Source organism: Aulonocara stuartgranti (genome assembly GCF_965226115.1).
Source record: "Aulonocara stuartgranti genome assembly, chromosome: 23".
NCBI classification, from domain to species: Eukaryota; Metazoa; Chordata; class Actinopteri; order Cichliformes; family Cichlidae; genus Aulonocara; species Aulonocara stuartgranti.
Window position 1 is genome coordinate 4,655,441 of NC_138958.1, and position 16,576 is coordinate 4,672,016.

General features: G+C 41.5%; 1 protein-coding gene across 1 annotated transcript in view; it reads right to left on the bottom strand.

The window, feature by feature from the left end:
• The window catches only part of agbl4 (AGBL carboxypeptidase 4), a 344,683-nt gene that overhangs the window by 136,457 nt on the left and 191,650 nt on the right, over positions 1-16,576 (bottom strand). Inside the window, exon 5 of the mRNA XM_082525172.1 lies at positions 13,247-13,463. Within this exon, the coding sequence (XP_082381298.1) occupies positions 13,247-13,463 (217 nt within the window). The remainder of the gene's footprint in view (positions 1-13,246; positions 13,464-16,576) is intronic.

A 16,576-nucleotide genomic window follows, 5' to 3' on the forward strand; every position in this document is an offset into this window, starting at 1 on the left:
TGGATCACAGTGCTGAAAGATAACAGAAGTTACGTGTCTGCGTCGAAAGGGAGTTCAATAAAATCAAATCTGGTACATATGAACTATATGGAGTCACATTAAGTGATACTAATGCCACCACTCTCATACATAGGAAACAACATAAGAAATTAATTCCCCAGGAACACACAGTACTGTGAAAGCCACCCTTAGTTGTTTATAATTTGCTGGGGATATTGGAAAAAGCTGCAAATATAAATGGAAATACAGTATATCAGGCAAAAACAGAGTTTGCACAATCCTAAGGAGGTTGAAAGTCAAAATTCATTCTTCAAGTCTCTAAGGTAGGGGTCTCGAACTCCAGTCCTCGAGGGCCGGTGTCCTGAAACTTTTCCATGTGTCCCTGCTGCTGTTACAGCAGCTCATGAGTGAATGAACATGGTGCAATAAATGTACTTTTAGAAGTATATTTTTCCAAACACTTGTATTACATACATTTACTTGAGTAGGGTTAGGGGTTGCCACTTCAGCATGCAGTCAGGTTCTATATTCTTGCTAATGACCTACTAGTTTTGTTCAGGTGTGTTGCACCAGGGACACATGGTTTCAGGACTTCGGCCCTCGAGGACTGGAGTTCAAGACCCCTGCTCTACGGTAAGTTTAGGTAGTGGACAGGAATCACACACTTTCCAGGTGCTATTACACAGTGGATCAAAATCTGACAGATCTGACACTTGATAATTAACCAATTTTGCAAGATCCCGAACACCACAACACTCACTGTTGTACTTCTCTCCTCACCACCTCTGTAAATATTGAAGATAATCCGAGTCAAAATTTTCAGATCCATCCTGAAAACCTGTTGCCACTGATTTGTGTAATTTGGCACACCTCAGGCTTTTGTCTGCCTTCCTTAAGAATGGCTTCTTGACAGCCACCCTTCAACTGAGATCATTTCTGATGACACTTAGCCAATAGTAGATTATCCACTGAAGGGTCTGATGCAGCTCTCGTGTCCTGCATCAGGTCTTTGCTGGATTTTTTATTTATTTATTCATTTTTTAAGAAAATCACATTGACAGAGACTCCAATTTCTTCTTTTCTCCTCCACTTGTCCAGTATTGTCAAATTTTTAAGTACACACTGCACATCGTGCTTTTTTTGGTCAACAACTCTTTGGGAATCCCCTGTTGATGCAAAATCATATTTCATGCCTGTCAAACTGCATTATATTTGACATTTTAGTAGAGTCAACAAAAAATGGGAACAAATTATGCATTTTTGTGACAGACTGCTAGTAACAAAGTGCCTAAAAATACAATTTAAAACTAGTTTGTTGCTAAAAGTTGCACAGTATTCATGTTCATCCATCACATTGTAGTGAGAATATCCTGACATGTGGCAAATATCGAGCCTGCACAGTAGTATTTCCATCGCTGTTTTGAATGACTGAAAACCTTCACTTTAACAGGCAGAAGAAGCCAAAAATCTCACATATACAAAAAGGTCTTAGATGTGAAGGTAAACCAGCCCTACTTATAATCCACAACCCAATTTCCTCACCACGGATGCTCCTTTTTTCTTGGAGGCTATTGTCTGCTATCCATTTATTTTCTGCTGCTTATCCAGTTTAGGGTCACGGGGGACCCAGCTAACATAGGGCTAACATAGGGCTATGTACACCCTGGATAGGTCGTCAGGCTGTCCCAAGGCTAGCGCAGACCATGCAAACTTTACACAGAAAGGCCCCAGCCAAATGGCGGATATTAACCCAGGACGAAGGTGCCACTATATGCATATAAATATCTGTTTCCAATCCAATATCCAGGATATTCATCGCTGTTAATCTTGACCTAGCTGGACTGCATTCCCTTACATAATACCACATCCATTTTTTATGCTTGATGTAAGTGTAATTCAATACTAAAAATTGCTCTTCATAGAATAAGCTCCCCATTTTCCATTCACATATTTACATTAATCTGATTTTTTTCGTTGCTGTAATTGTTCACAATGTCCGTTCTGGCTGCAACAAAATCCCTTCCTGAAGCGATTTCAATGTAAATGACAGGAGACATAATCCACAGCGCTCATGCAAAGATAATTTCCCATAGTTCAGCAAAAAGGTAATATGAAGCTTCAGCAGTCTGAGTAAGCCAAACCAAGTGGATATCTTCCAGTTTTAAAGCCTTTGTAGAGTGAATTTTCAAGTTCATGCCACATCTCAGCAAGTAAACTCTGCTTACACTGAAAAGAACGACGATTTCAGTACGCCGTCGCTTTAAGACGCCGTCTCTACATAATTAATTTGGCCATTGAATCAGCTGATTCAATTAGTGACTCATACCTGCCAGGCAAAGCAAACACAAAACCATGCATGCATCTGCGTACATGCTTACATGCACGCATGCACACAGAAGGACATATATGAGCGGGCCAAACTTTATTCCTGGCAAGCAACTTTTGACAAGTTCGCTTCCACATCCTGGAGTTGTATTTAGACGTGCAAGAAGCGAGTGCTGGAGAGCAGTCATGTAGAAAGAGAATGCTGTTACTGGAGTTATTAACAGGCTCCTGTGTTTCCCCCCTCTCAGCTGAGCTATTCAGAGCATAGCGTTCCTCATCTGCCACAAACACATGCCGACAGACAGACGCAGCAGACGGACACACCGTGCAGCCCCTCGCGCTGTGCAGTAATATGTTTTTTGCCCATTTACAACAAATTAAGTTTCCCTCAAAGTGAATTTCAAGCTTGGCTGCCTTTGGAGGGCGAGCAACTCTCTTTTCATTAATTTTCATTCTTTCCCTCCAACAAATGATCTACTGTACAGCCCGCTCGGCGTTACTCTCCTCTCCCTGTCTTTTTTTGTTCTCTTGTTTTCTCCCCTCTTTACCTTCCTTTTCCTGCTTGCTGGTGAATTTGGGCAATGGAAAGCAATTACACTGTCAGAAAGGTGTATTCTGATTTATTAAAAGCCTTGAATGCTATCTGTTTTGTTCCTCTTTGTGTCCCCTCTGGGGAACTGAGTCCTGACACCCAAATGAGACAGAGTGAGCGCTCGCTGCTCAACGCTCCATCCTGAGAGTCATCTAGAAAGCGACGGAGTAAATATCCATTGGCAGAGGAGGACAGCTAGATGGCTGTAACGCAGCTGAGAGGATGGGAATAGATTTGCCTGTGAACACCAAGAAATGGGAGACGTGAAAAGACAAAGAGAAGGAGAAGGAGAGAGACTACTACAATGAATCGCTTTAAAAATTTGTCATCTTTCATTTCACAAACCGCATTCTCCTTTTCAGTGCACCGCACACCAGTAGACATCACCTCTCATTAGCTTAATTCCTATTTATGCAAAAGCAAAGGAGGCTAGAGAAAGAGGGTGAGAGAACAGAGAAAGAGAGACGGAGGCCTAAGCCATTAAGGTGTGAATAAGTTCCAATTTCCAAAATAAATATTATCTCTGTCTGGTAACCCGAAATCTGTGTGCTTTTGTGCCAGCTTTATAATAAGGATCAACAAGGGGTCAGCATTGCGTGAACATCACACATCCAACTCGCAAAGGTTCACCTGTGACACTTTAATCTATTTATCCCTCCTGTTTTTCCGACACACAGTGCTGCTGGACTGTGTTAAACTGTAAAGTTAAACACACCGCAGACACAGACGCCTTCGCTTTCACAGCAGGCTACACATTAACAGCCGTGCATCGTGCGCTCCCCCCATCCTCCCCATGGTCCTCGGCACCTCTCCCTCATTACTGCGTTCTTGATCACCAGAGAGATGGAAGAGATGCAAGGGTGGAGATGCGTAATAAAGCATCTAGTATCCTGGGGGAACCATTGGTTGAAGATATGAGGCCATACAGCACTATAACATAAGGACATAGATCATAAACCTGCTTATCTTCTGCTCCCTCTGGATCGGCCTCCTTAGACAAGCATCCGAGGCTAAAGGACAGCCAGGGCTTAAGCTTTTTTCTCAGATTCTTGCGCCAGCCTACATGATATTCAGAAGCGTCTCATATATTAAGGGTCACTCGCTAATGAAGCAAAATAGAAAAGCAGAATAAAAACAAGAGCCGTTGCCAAGAAACCCACAACGATACGACGACGACCTTTCCATCTTTGAGGAATTTCCCTACAGTTGTGATGCCGGGCCACTGTAGGCAGTGATTAACATATTATTAGACGATAAAGAGTCTAGCTCTTTCATCCAGATATCTAATAGCTGCTGCCAGAAGAAAACGGAAAACTTCCCGAGGCCAACGGAGAACAATTTATGACAAATGCAAAAACAAGGAAAGGAAATGGCAAAGAGGTAACGCGAGGACCTGTAAAGTTAACGGCAGGGAAAGAAAAAAGAAAAACAAAAGAAAGACTTCATCAGAACTTAGTGGAGGGAGAAAAAAGTATAGGGAAAATTAAATTTCCACCCGCTGATAGAAGTGTACGCCTCGTCCTTTGCGTTTGCATTTTCCTCTTTAAAATACATTTTTCTCCTGTTTGATGTTAAGGCCACAGCTAATGCATTCATGAACAGTCTGCCACTAAAGGGAAAAAAGTCTGTTATCTTGTGCTGTTTACCTCTCAGCTCGGGGAAAAGCAGTTTACTTACTCGAGTGGCGCCAGCTTGCTTGGCTGGTGAAGTGCTCGTGTCTGTTTTGAATATATGCTAACCACAAATGTATTTTTGGGGGGAAATATAGCTAATATTTCTGATTGCCTCTCGACCCATCTGTCTGACTTGTAGGTACTGTAACGAGAAGGGAAAAATAACGACAGCGTGATGAATGCGGCAGAATGTGTCGCTCGCATACTAATATATGGTCAAATCTATTTGTGTCGTGATGGCTTTCAAAACAAAGACAGCCTGGACTTTAACCACTGAAACTGCATCACCTCACCTCACCACATCATGCTGATGAAGTCCTGATTGGCTATTCAGGGGCTGGCCTTTGAACGAGACAGTCACTTGTTTGAGGGCTCTCTTCATTACAACCCAATCACAGAGCCATTCACAGAATAGCTCCAGTGTCAAGAACTCAGATATCAGAGCCTGCTTTCACAGAAAGTTGGCATGAATTAGTTACTGTAATTAAAACTGGCACTCTGTCACAATGGTGCTGTTCTATTAGTTGATGACAATGTATGATGTGTGGAAAAAGCCTCGCTGGAAAAATATGAACGCCAATCACTATGTTCAGTAGTGAAGACACAAGTGCAGCTCCTGCTGTGTCTGATGGCTCAGTTATTACTCATAATATATCTTTATTATTGTTTTCTAATACAGATTCTGCAGGTTTAAAACAGGAAGTCGAGATCACTTGTGAAATACACAACGTAATTATGAAATGTCCATGTAATAGGAGCTCTTATCAGCACAGTGGCAGTCTATGATGCCAAGCCCGTGGTTTGCTTCCTGTGTTTCCATCAGTTTGCCTAACCCGGCTCCTCCGGTGTGGCTGCTGACCTTCTCTTCTCTCCACGGCTGGAGTGGCTATTGATTGGATCTTGGCACACGGTGTACAAACACAGAGATAAGGAGAGAGAGAGGGAGGCAGCCAGGCAGATATAGCTGCACTGCCCACTCCACTCCACTCCACTCCTCATGCTCCAGATGCAGGGGGATGAGAAAAAAAAAGAAGAAAAAAGCTCTGTGAGACTCCACTCCCACCGAGCAGACACCCAGACATGGTACCTGAACACTGATAGCAGACAGGATTAGGTCTAAAATTCAATCACAACAGTCTAAGTAATGTTAAGTCACTGCAGCTGACAGTGACCACAGCTTTTCATCAACACAGCACAGGTGATCAATCATAATCTCGCTTTGATTTGTGAGATTTAAAAAAGAAAAATGGAACTGAGTGGATGTGACATCTCTGGACTGTGATTCTCAGATCAATAGTTTCACTTGATGTGTGTATGTGAGCTGAATCACAGTGTAACAGTGAGCAAGGACAGGCCTGGTAAGTCGCACGGAGGCTTTATGTTGGTCAGCGGCCTCTTCTCCCCCTCCCACCCCGAGGTTGCTCTTTTACACTTTCTTCCCATCTGGTCTACAGGCGGAGGCTGTGCTGTGTCAGAGGTGACTAACAGTGTCATAGCTCTGCCCTCCCAATACAAGAAAAACCTGAAAACGCTGCCTCTGCAACTCCTGGGCAGACACCACTTACTGATGAGATAAGAAGAAAAACACCCAAGGTGGGCAAATAAGGTGCCATCAATTCAGCATGGCTGGGGGACACCTGAAGACTGTAAAAAAATGAGGAGATGGTAGGCATCTTTTCAAAGAGGCTTTTTAGTAGAAGGTCAATAGCATGTTGTCTCTTCCTCTGTGTCTCCGTGGACATAGATGCCTCAGGGGGAGAAAGAGAGAGAGTTTTACTCACATGCTGTCAGGACGGTCGACAAAAGGAAAAGCTCAGACAGACAAGAACCAGAGGAGCAGATGCAGGGCCGTGAGCCCGACAGAGAAGGAATGGGAAGAATCCAAAACCCTCTCCTCTAGGGAGTAAAATAAATTCTTCTGGTATTTGTCTTTGTGTGTGTGTTTTTATGGATGTCTGTGTAGAGGCTTTAAAGGGCATGAGTGTTGAATGAATGCTGGGAAATTCACTTTGAGCAAATAATCAATGAATCAGTTTATACACACAGACCTACATGCTTGATATATACCGCTCTCAAACAATTAGAATCTCATCAAAAAGTTAATTATACATGAAGTGGAATATTGCACTTGTGGCTTTAGTTTTGATGCTTTGGGGACTCAAAATGACTTACAATACAGAAACGTTGTTAGTTTGCGTACTGAATTTGTCTGGGACGTTTGCGATAAATTACTGAGTGAATGCAGTGCACTGTAGCAGGCTTGTCATACAGGTAAGACGTTTTGATAGCATTCGTTAGCTTGCCTCTATTATTGGGTCGGTTGTCTCTCGGCTCCCTCTCGATCGGTGGTTCAGGTCAGGCGAATTGGCGGAAGGAACATTGTCAGCAAACTATTTGGTCCAAGTTTTGGCATTGTGGGCAGGCACTAAGTCCTGCTGGAAAAAGAAATGAGCATCTCCATAAAGCTTTGGATTTGGAATTGATAAAATAGAGAGGATCAGCCGCTGCCAACAGCAGCAAATGACATGGCACTCTGAATCATCACAGGCTGTGGAAACGTCACACTGGACTTCAAACACGCTGGCTTCTGTGCCTCTCCACTCTTCCTCCAGACTCTAGGACTTTCGAATGAAATGCAAATTTTACTTTTAACTAGAAGGCTGAGCATCAGCCCGGTGCTTTTTCTCCTTAGTCCAGGTAAGATACCTCTGACATTGTCTCCTGTTCGGGAATGTCTTGAAATTCAAAATTATTCCCTTTCCTGAAGACGTCTGTGCGCAGTGGACCTACACCACGCTCAGACCAATCCTTATGAGGCTTCTTAGCCTGACTTTTCTTGACAATCCTGTCTTCAAGCTTGCTTGTGGACAAATTTCCCTTCCAGATAACTTTACACCAATGTATATATACAACTGATATTAAATAACCTAAAAGAAATGTTTTAACAAAAATACAAAATATGCTTGGAAATAGCAGTTTGATATTTTGGGAACATAGTGATAGACTTTCCTGCTGAGAGATGAAAAGATTAAGACCAATGTGATATCTGTACATTAAATATTCAATTCAGTTCGATTTACGTAGCGCCAAATCACATCAAGGTGTGCGTGTTGTTAATACAGTATGCTGCATAAAGCCTTTGCTTAGCCTAGCTGCTTTACATGGATTTAAGTATAACACTATTTCTTGTCTAGCAGTAATTTTCTGGAGTCTCAATTGTTTGCTTGGTCTCAATAAACAATTACGAACCATAAGATTGTTGCTTTTACACTTTGGTGTTAAACAAATTTAGCAAAGATCCAATTGTGAGCTTTCATTTGCTTGTAAAGGATTTTATGTCCTCCCATTGTCAGCTTTTAAGCAAAGCTAAGCTAACCAAGTTCTGGCCTTTAGAGAGACATTTTTACAAGCACTGCAGCCCCAAAACTCGGGCTTTGTGGGGATCATCTGAGAACATAAATGTCCAATGTGGCTGGACATTAAATGGTCTGTAACCAGCCAGCTTCCTACTACTGTGTGACTGGAGATAACAGAGACATCCTTTGTTATTTACACACAGGGTCTCTAATCAGAGATTTGCAAAAGTTTTTTCTTTGCAGTGCTTGCAGCTGTTTCAAGAGGTGAGGACAAAATATCCATGATGCAATGCATCGGTGGACATCAAACAGATTTCTACTGCTGTGAGCAACATGTGAGAAAGGATATCTCTTGTAAGAGATTATATGAGAAGAGAAGAGTCAGAGGACAGAAATCATGCTAAATCTATAATAAAGTAGCCAAAATAAAAGCTTGAACGTGTTGTGTATTTGTTGCTCAGGGTTTTTTTTTTTTAGTACAGTTTGAAGTCAGTGTTATTTTCTGATAGCTTCCAGCTGGTGAGGTGATACAATACTTTAATCTATGCGTGAGGAAATGAAAGCATATATGATGATTTGGTGTCTCAGAAGCTGAAAAATGAACACATTTATCAGTATTTCTTAGATGGAAAAAAACAAGATTGAACGGCTTTGCTAATATGTAAGATACGGTAGGAAGGAAGCACAAACAAGAGATTCTGACAAACATGCTTGCAAAAAAACCAAAACAAAGCTGTATTATATTTTATTACAATGTAGCTAAATACATGTAGTAAATATCTACCGTTTAAAGTCGATTAGGGAGACTTTAAGGGATTTTCCAGACTCCAATGTTAAGATAATAACTGTTCGCGTTCTCTTTTGCTTTTAATGATGATAAAAAGAAACAAGATGATAGGATTGTTTTTTTATCATGTCAGGTGATGTGCAGTAAAGAAATTTCTCGCGGGAGGTGTAGGGAGTTTCTATTCACTATTATATGCAGTAAGGAAAGTTAGGTGAATCCCAGTATTACTGTAAGGTCTTAATTAGCAGGCGAAAAACTAGGTGAAAGTGAAAATAATTCAGAACTGAGTATCTCAAAGTTATATTCACATCCTCCAGGCTTGCCCTTTTCATTCATCCCACATCTCTCTGTCAGTCTCTGTCCCTCTATTTCAATCTCTCGCTTTCTCTCTTAATTAAATAGTCTTTTCCAGTGCACCTCAACTGGAATACATTCTGTCTGGTTCAATGTAATTTACACATTAAATTCAAATCACTCTGCTTTAGTGAAACCTGATTTGGGTTAAAAAAAAGAAAAGAAAAGAAGAACAACCTGTCTTATAAATCAGTAAACACTTAATAATGAAAAGAGCTGGAGGTAAAAAAAAAAAAAAAAAAAAAAAAGAAGGAAAAGAAAGAAGACAACTACAATTTTTCTGCTTTTTTGGTACAGTATCTGACGCTCCCAGTGCCGGCTGGATGGCAGAGATTTTATTCAGAGGAATACATTACATAAAACAAATTAGTCAGCAAGATAGAAGAATGCCAGTGCAAATGGCCCTGGCTCTTATTTCCATCCTTATGAGATAACTGTACCCATTAGAAGGTTAAAGCTATTGTGGTGTCCCTGTCGTTTCCATAGACTCTGCCTTGGAAATTACAGCAATCCGTCTTTAAACTTTGATGCAGCCAGAAAGCTCTCCTCATCCCTTCTCATCCCTTTCTCCCTGACCTGTATGTGTGGAGTAGCATATGTGTCTGTGAGAGACAAGGGCAGGTAATGGCAGGAGAAAAAAGGGTATGAGAGGGCGGGGCTAGGCTGTCTGCCACCCAGGACCGGAGAACATAAATTATAAATATGGTCATAAAACGTCTCAATGACTATGAATACTAATACTGATCCTGTGAGCCAAATCTACCAAGCCTGCCCTCTTTCTGTTCCCTGCAGTTTTGCTCGCAGAACAAGTCGCTTAAAAATGAAGCGAAAACAGTGAAGCGCACAGGCTGAATTGTAACTTCATTTTAAAAATCCTGCTGCTATTCAAATTAGCCACACCGGATGTAAGGAGCTCTCTGATTGGTTGGACAGACACAGGTTGTCTGCCTGGATTTTGCTAGCTCATAGCTTCGGCCTGCTAAGAAGCGTGTGTGCTTGTACAAAGGCCGTTCAGCCTCGGGATTTACACTCGGCTCGACACGGATATGTGAAGAATGAAGGGACCCTGCAGCGCAACCTCTGACTGAGTGCCTGTTTACGCAGTCTGACCACCTGTTGAAGATAACGTGCTAACATGGCTAACGCTAGCATCACCGCACGTAGCCCCGTTATTTTAAGGTCATCTTAGCTTATGAACATTTTACGTCGCCGCTGTACGAGCTAGCTACGTGTGTTGTAAGCTGCTGTGCTCTTCACAAATAAAGCTGGAAGCAGCTCAGACTATTAGAACCAGCACTGAGGCCTGTTACATTTATACAGTGTTAGAGCAATGGCTGCAGCCTACAGCCTTTAAACTAGCGATTAAAATGCTGACAGTAAACTCGTCAGTCCAGATGTTACCACATTACTTTGTGATACTTAGAGTTAAATCAACTGAGACAGGCTGATTAAAATAACAGCTGTCAGTTCTCTCATTCATTATATCAAGACTGGAGATCACACTACTGATTTCAGTTCATTTAATATGTGAGTGCACAGATTCATTCTCAACTGGACATAAATGATGATCAAAGGTTGTATATATGATGAATTCATCAAATCCCAGCCTCTAACACAGTGCGCTGAATCTTAGCTTTGAATGTCCAGTATATTCTAATCAATGCAATTTAAGCATTCACTGAACCTACAGTATCTACACCTACGCCCTAACCACCACAGTCTAATCCTTCGGCTATGATTCACTAGACTGCCACTGACTGCCTGTCTCTTCTCATTATAGTGACTGTGTACCTCCACCCAAGCCGCTGCCCCTTTTTCCATTCCCAGGATCCGTCTATGAAATCTTGCACCTAGTCATAGCATTCAGTCAGAGTTTCATGTTCATAGTTTGGCCTCATAGTTCTCAGTTCATAGCTTCCACAGTTCATAGCATTCATAGTTTCCTGCTCTGTAATTTAACAATAATAATAATAATAATAATGGATTTATATAGCGCTTTTCAAGGCACCCAAAGCGCTTTACAATACCACTATTCATTCACTCTCGCATTCACACACTGGTGGAGGCAAGCTACGGTTGTAGCCACAGCTGCCCTGGGGCAGACTGACAGAGGCGAGGCTACCATATCGCGCCGTTGGCCCCTCTGGCCAACACCAGTAGGCAGTAGGGTAAAGTGTCTTGCCCAAGGACACAACAACCAGGACAGAGAGCCCGGGGATCGAACCGGCGACCTTCCGGTTACAGATGCGCTTCCCAACCCCCTAACTAGGCACTGTAAATAAAGCACTGTGTTCACACCCGTTTTGCCTCCCTCTGTGTCTGCATTTGAGTCCACACCCACAGCCTGGCCCTCTCAGCCGTAACAGTGGCCTCACATTAGAAGAAGATTTCATGGTTGAATCAGTGACTCTAAGGTCTCCAGGTTCTGTGGCAGCACAACAACCCATCCACCACCGTGTGACACTTGGTGTGAGGTGTTTTGTGTTTGGTTTTCATCCAACACAGCCAGGTATTTCCACTTTTGTTTACTTGCCTGTCCAAAATTTGTGGTGTTTCTTTTAGAGAGAAAAGGTTTTCTCCGGGCTGCTACTTACCCTCTAAATTCATACGGAAACAGTAAGTTTTTCAAAGGACTGCATAGAAAAATGTTCTTATTTACATGACTACATGTTTACCTTCCATGTCACTTGATGTTTGCATCACTTTAGGCACCTAAAGTACTTCTTAATAGTGGAAAGACTCCAGTTTGGGGGAAAATTTTTTTTTTCCAAACAATGAAAAACGTCCTTATATTTAGACATGGCAGCAATGGGCTATAAACATGGGTCTCCATTTAGAGCTGCAATCACAAGGTGTTGTGTGATGATTCGAGCGTACCGCCTTGTGATAACCTGACCCAGAGCCGCTGCAAACCGACCAAAGAGATACTGACTACGCAGAGTGAAGCATCTACGTAACAATGCAAGAAAACACAGACATACGAGGAGGGTTATGTGACATGGGAAAGAAATGCAAAGATCACAGCAGCAAACTGCAGGGACTCCGTGTTAACACAATGTTAACTGTGCGTCTATTTAATTGTGTTTTATTTAGAAAAAGTTTTGTGTTGTGTAAACAGCACTAGTATAAATATAGGATAAGTAGAACAGCTGCTTTGCTAACTTGTATTATGTAATGACAGGCTAATTAGCTAAATGTTGACGTTGATGCTAGTCAGCCATATGCAGTTATAAATGCTTGATTAAACCGTGCCAGTCTGTTAAAAGAAACCCACTAGATTTATGTCATCTATTTTAGAATCATCACGACTCAATCATTAATCATATCCTGAAACGACGGCCCAAAAGTGTCTCACTATTTCCCACTATTGCTGACAGTCGTACATCAAAGCAGCAAGTTTCTCTTTGACATCAGTGTAAGCTTTTACACCGAATAACCTCACCAAGTCAACGCTGGAATTACACAGAAGGATCTTACCACAAATGTTACCATAATCAGAATATGAAACACCCAGTTTCACACTGTTATTATCATTGTAGGTCAAGAGATCTTTAGTTTATAGAGATATTACTGCTGCTTTTTTTTTTTTTTTTACCATACTATCAGCTGTTTCATGCCATGGTTTCTAATTTTCAAAGTCCTTTCTGCATTTCATGGTCAGGTGCTCCTTATAAATACCTGTACTTTCATAGTAACCCCTTGCAGCAAGCTTTCCCTGACAAATGTTGGAGGACAGAAGAAAAAGTCGTAATCTCTCAAGCATTTCTAATGAGTTTTTCTCCTACAATTATTTGATAAGAGCAGACAAGACTTGAGGCAGCATCTATGATACACTAGCTGCTACTGCTGAGGTGAGAGCTCTGCTGATTACACACACAGCCATTTACACACACACACACCCAGAGGCTTACAGTCTGTCATCTCAGAGTGCAACAATCCTAATAATAACACAAGAGGCTGAAGTTATGACCGGCAGGCACACCCGAGTTACCAATCTGGACCTCTTTAATCTGAACACACATAAAAAAGATGCCTTATAACCCTTCCATCTCTAATTTTCACCACTACTCGACTTCTCTGCTCAAGCCATAACCACAAGCACCCCTCACACACTTTGTCCTCCAGCTGCTCACGGCACTTTCCAGCTCCTAACTCTTACCACACTGAGTCCCAGTTGTTCCCTCTGCAGGTAAGGCAGGTTCCTGCGCTCCAAGCTGGCCAGGTAATGCTGCAGTCTCGAGTAGGTGTAGGGGTAGCAGTAGGCAAACTGATACACGTCGTCCTCTCGGTCAAAGCAAAAAGCAAAAGACATGACATAGTTGCGTCGGTGGTCAGGGCAGCGGTAGTAGTACACATTTTTGGCAGGAAGCCTTTGCCTGCAACGACAAAAGATAAACCCAATACAGAGAAATCAGAAAGGTCATTTACAGTGCTGATTTCCTATTTTTTGAATGTTTGTCACACTTAAATGTTTCAGATCAGATAGATAACACATGTAAACAAAAACTGCCGTTTCTAAAAGAAGGTGTGTTTCATTAATAAGTGGAAAAAAAAACAAACCTACATGAGAAAGGGTATTGCCTCCCTAAACCGAATCACTGAGGGTCTACCCTTAACAGCAACAGCTGCGATCAAGCATTTGCGATAACTGGCAATCAGTCTTTTATGGCATTGTGGAGGAATTTTGTCCCACTCATCTTTGCAGAATTGTTGCAATTCAGCCACATCAGAGGGTTTTCGAGCATTTACAGCATTTTTAAGGTCATGCCACAGCATGTCAATCAGATTTAGGTCAGGACTTTGACTAGGCCACACGTTCTTAAGCCATTCAGAGGTGGACTTGCAGGTGTGTTTTAGATCATTGACCTGCTACAGAACCCAAGTGCGCCTCAGCTTGAGATCACGAAGCGATGGGCGAACATCTCCTTCGGAATGTTTTGGTAGACGGGAGAATTCATGGTTCCATTTACCACAGCAAGTCTTCCATGTCCCAAGGCAGCACAACAGTCCCAGACCATCAAACTACCACCACCATATTTTACAGTGCAGTTCTTTAATGTTGTTCTGGGCTCTTTTGTGAACTCTTGGGGGAGTCGTCGACGTGTTCCTGGAGTAATTTTGGTCGGCCCGCCACTCCTGGGAAGGTTCACCACTGCTCCAAGTTTTCTCCGCAGGTGGAAAATGGCTTTTATTTCTTGATTTAACAGGTCTGCCAGTAATCCAGTGCCAGTGTGTTCAGAGAAACTTTTTTTTAAAGGTGGTTAATCATAGTTAATTCATGACTTAACACAGGACGAAGTAGATCTGGATAACTTTTCTTTATTAATTAATGAAATCATAATTTAAAAAAATGAATTTTGTATTTAGTCAGGTTATCTTTGACTAATATTAAAACTTGTTGGACAATTTCAACCGCAAGCAAAAATATGAGGAGCACTGAGACCAAAGCACTTTTCCAAGAAAACAGAGACATGTATAGTAATGGATACAGAGCACTTAGAAATCATAATGCAGAAATTGCATCAATGTGCCATCGTGTCTTCTTCCAGAGAAATAGAGTTCAGCTGGTAAGGAGGAACACAACTGAAGGAATGAGGAGGATATCAGCTGGTAATTATCTGCTTGGAAATGCATTACTTTTCTGTTTTGTTTATGGCAAACTCTAGAATTTTATAATATACAGTAATGTGCAAAAGTCATATCTTTATATTTTTCTAGGAAAATAAGAAATAGGTGCAGCAATTTATTGAAACATACATGCGTGCATATAGGACAGAAACAGAGTCTAACGAGAACTGTAAACAACAGGAGGCCAATCCATGTATGAGACCGTTCAGTGTGTTTTTCTATCCAGGTATGGTTTAACTGCACTGCCAGTGTCTTTGGAGTAGTTGTGCTGAAAAATGAAGCCGTTGCCAATCAGACTCTTTCCAGATGTCATTGCACGGTGGATCAAAATCTGACGGTACTTTTCTTGATTTCTTTTTCTATTTGCTGGGTTTCTTTCCTATTTCTGTGACTTTCAGACCCTTTTTATCTCCTGTGGATGTTTTTTTAGGCCTGCCACGTTGTCTTTTGTTCCCCACGTGTCAATTTTCCTCAAATATTTAAGAACACACAGCAGATATGAAGACACGGGAGTGGCAAGACTTTTGCATGATACTGTATAATTGAAGCTACAAAATTAAGAGCCAACAGTGAAAAAATACAAAGAGAACTGGTTGTGGTAATTAGTTAACACAGCGATATAATGCAAAATTACATACATAACAAAATGTAACAAAACTCATAGACTTGGTATTCAATAAAAAGCCACCAGCAATATAATGCAAATAAATACAAAGACTGATGAATTATAAACTAACTGGATACATTCGACTATGTCTCTCTTTCAGACTTGCTTTAAATCTGCATTCCTGACGTAGCATTTTAAAAGAGGCAAATATAAGCAGATTCTGCATCAACCAGTGCAGGCAAACAAAAAAATGATTTGTGGTAAAATCAGCAGATAAAGATATTTCACTCAAAACAATAATCAGCCTGAGTGACACTTTTATAGCATGAGTATAAAATGAAGGGTAATCATCACCGACGCTCCTGCTAAATTAAGAAAAAATGACATATGCCAAAAACAAGACAGCTTAATTTTGATGTCGGGTCAGTTGAGAATTTCTACAGATGATGTCTGTGACTTTCAAATGTGGCCAACTCATGTTCCAACTCTGTAATTAAAATGACATTCTGTGACCACAAAGGACTAAGACCTTATTGTAATATATCTTTTTTTTTTTTCAATGGTTTTCGGGTTTTTATATTTTATGTCTGTAGTTATGATTTGAGCTTGTGAGAAGCTAGAAGAGTAAAATGGCATTAGAAACATGTAAGCATCTCGTTTGGGCGTCGCGTGTGATACTAAGTGCTGTTGTTTGTGTGTTGTGCTTGTGCACTGTGTATGTTGGGCTTAGAGCTAAATAAAGCTGACTGATCCTGGCACCTTAAGGATGATCGATGGGGTCCAGGACAGCACTGCTGCAGTCCACAAAACTTCTCTGCCTACTCAACATGTTTTCCTTTACTGCTCTTCATCTGTCTGTCTTTGTCTTCCTCTCTTTCTTTTGTTTAGTATTCACTATTAAGACTTGGTGAGGAGAATTTAGCATGCAAGTTTCCCTCTTCTTCTCTTCTCTTTCATTTTTTCCATCTTTGTACCAGTCTCACATGTCTTGTCCTGTCACTCACTGACTCTGCCTTGACAGTTTCTGTAAAGACGACCAAGCATGGGGAACAACGGTGCTGCCGTAGGAGCTTTGGCAGAGGCTCTGAGAGTGGAGGATAAAAAGAAGAAAAATATGAGGGCGATGAGTGATTGGTGGGTTTGGGGTAGTGGGAGCAGGGAGAAAGGTGGAATAAGGAGATAAGGAGAAGATGAGAGAGCAGGGTGATGGCAGATCTGAGACTGATACGGCGATATACAGGAAGGGGTGGCGGC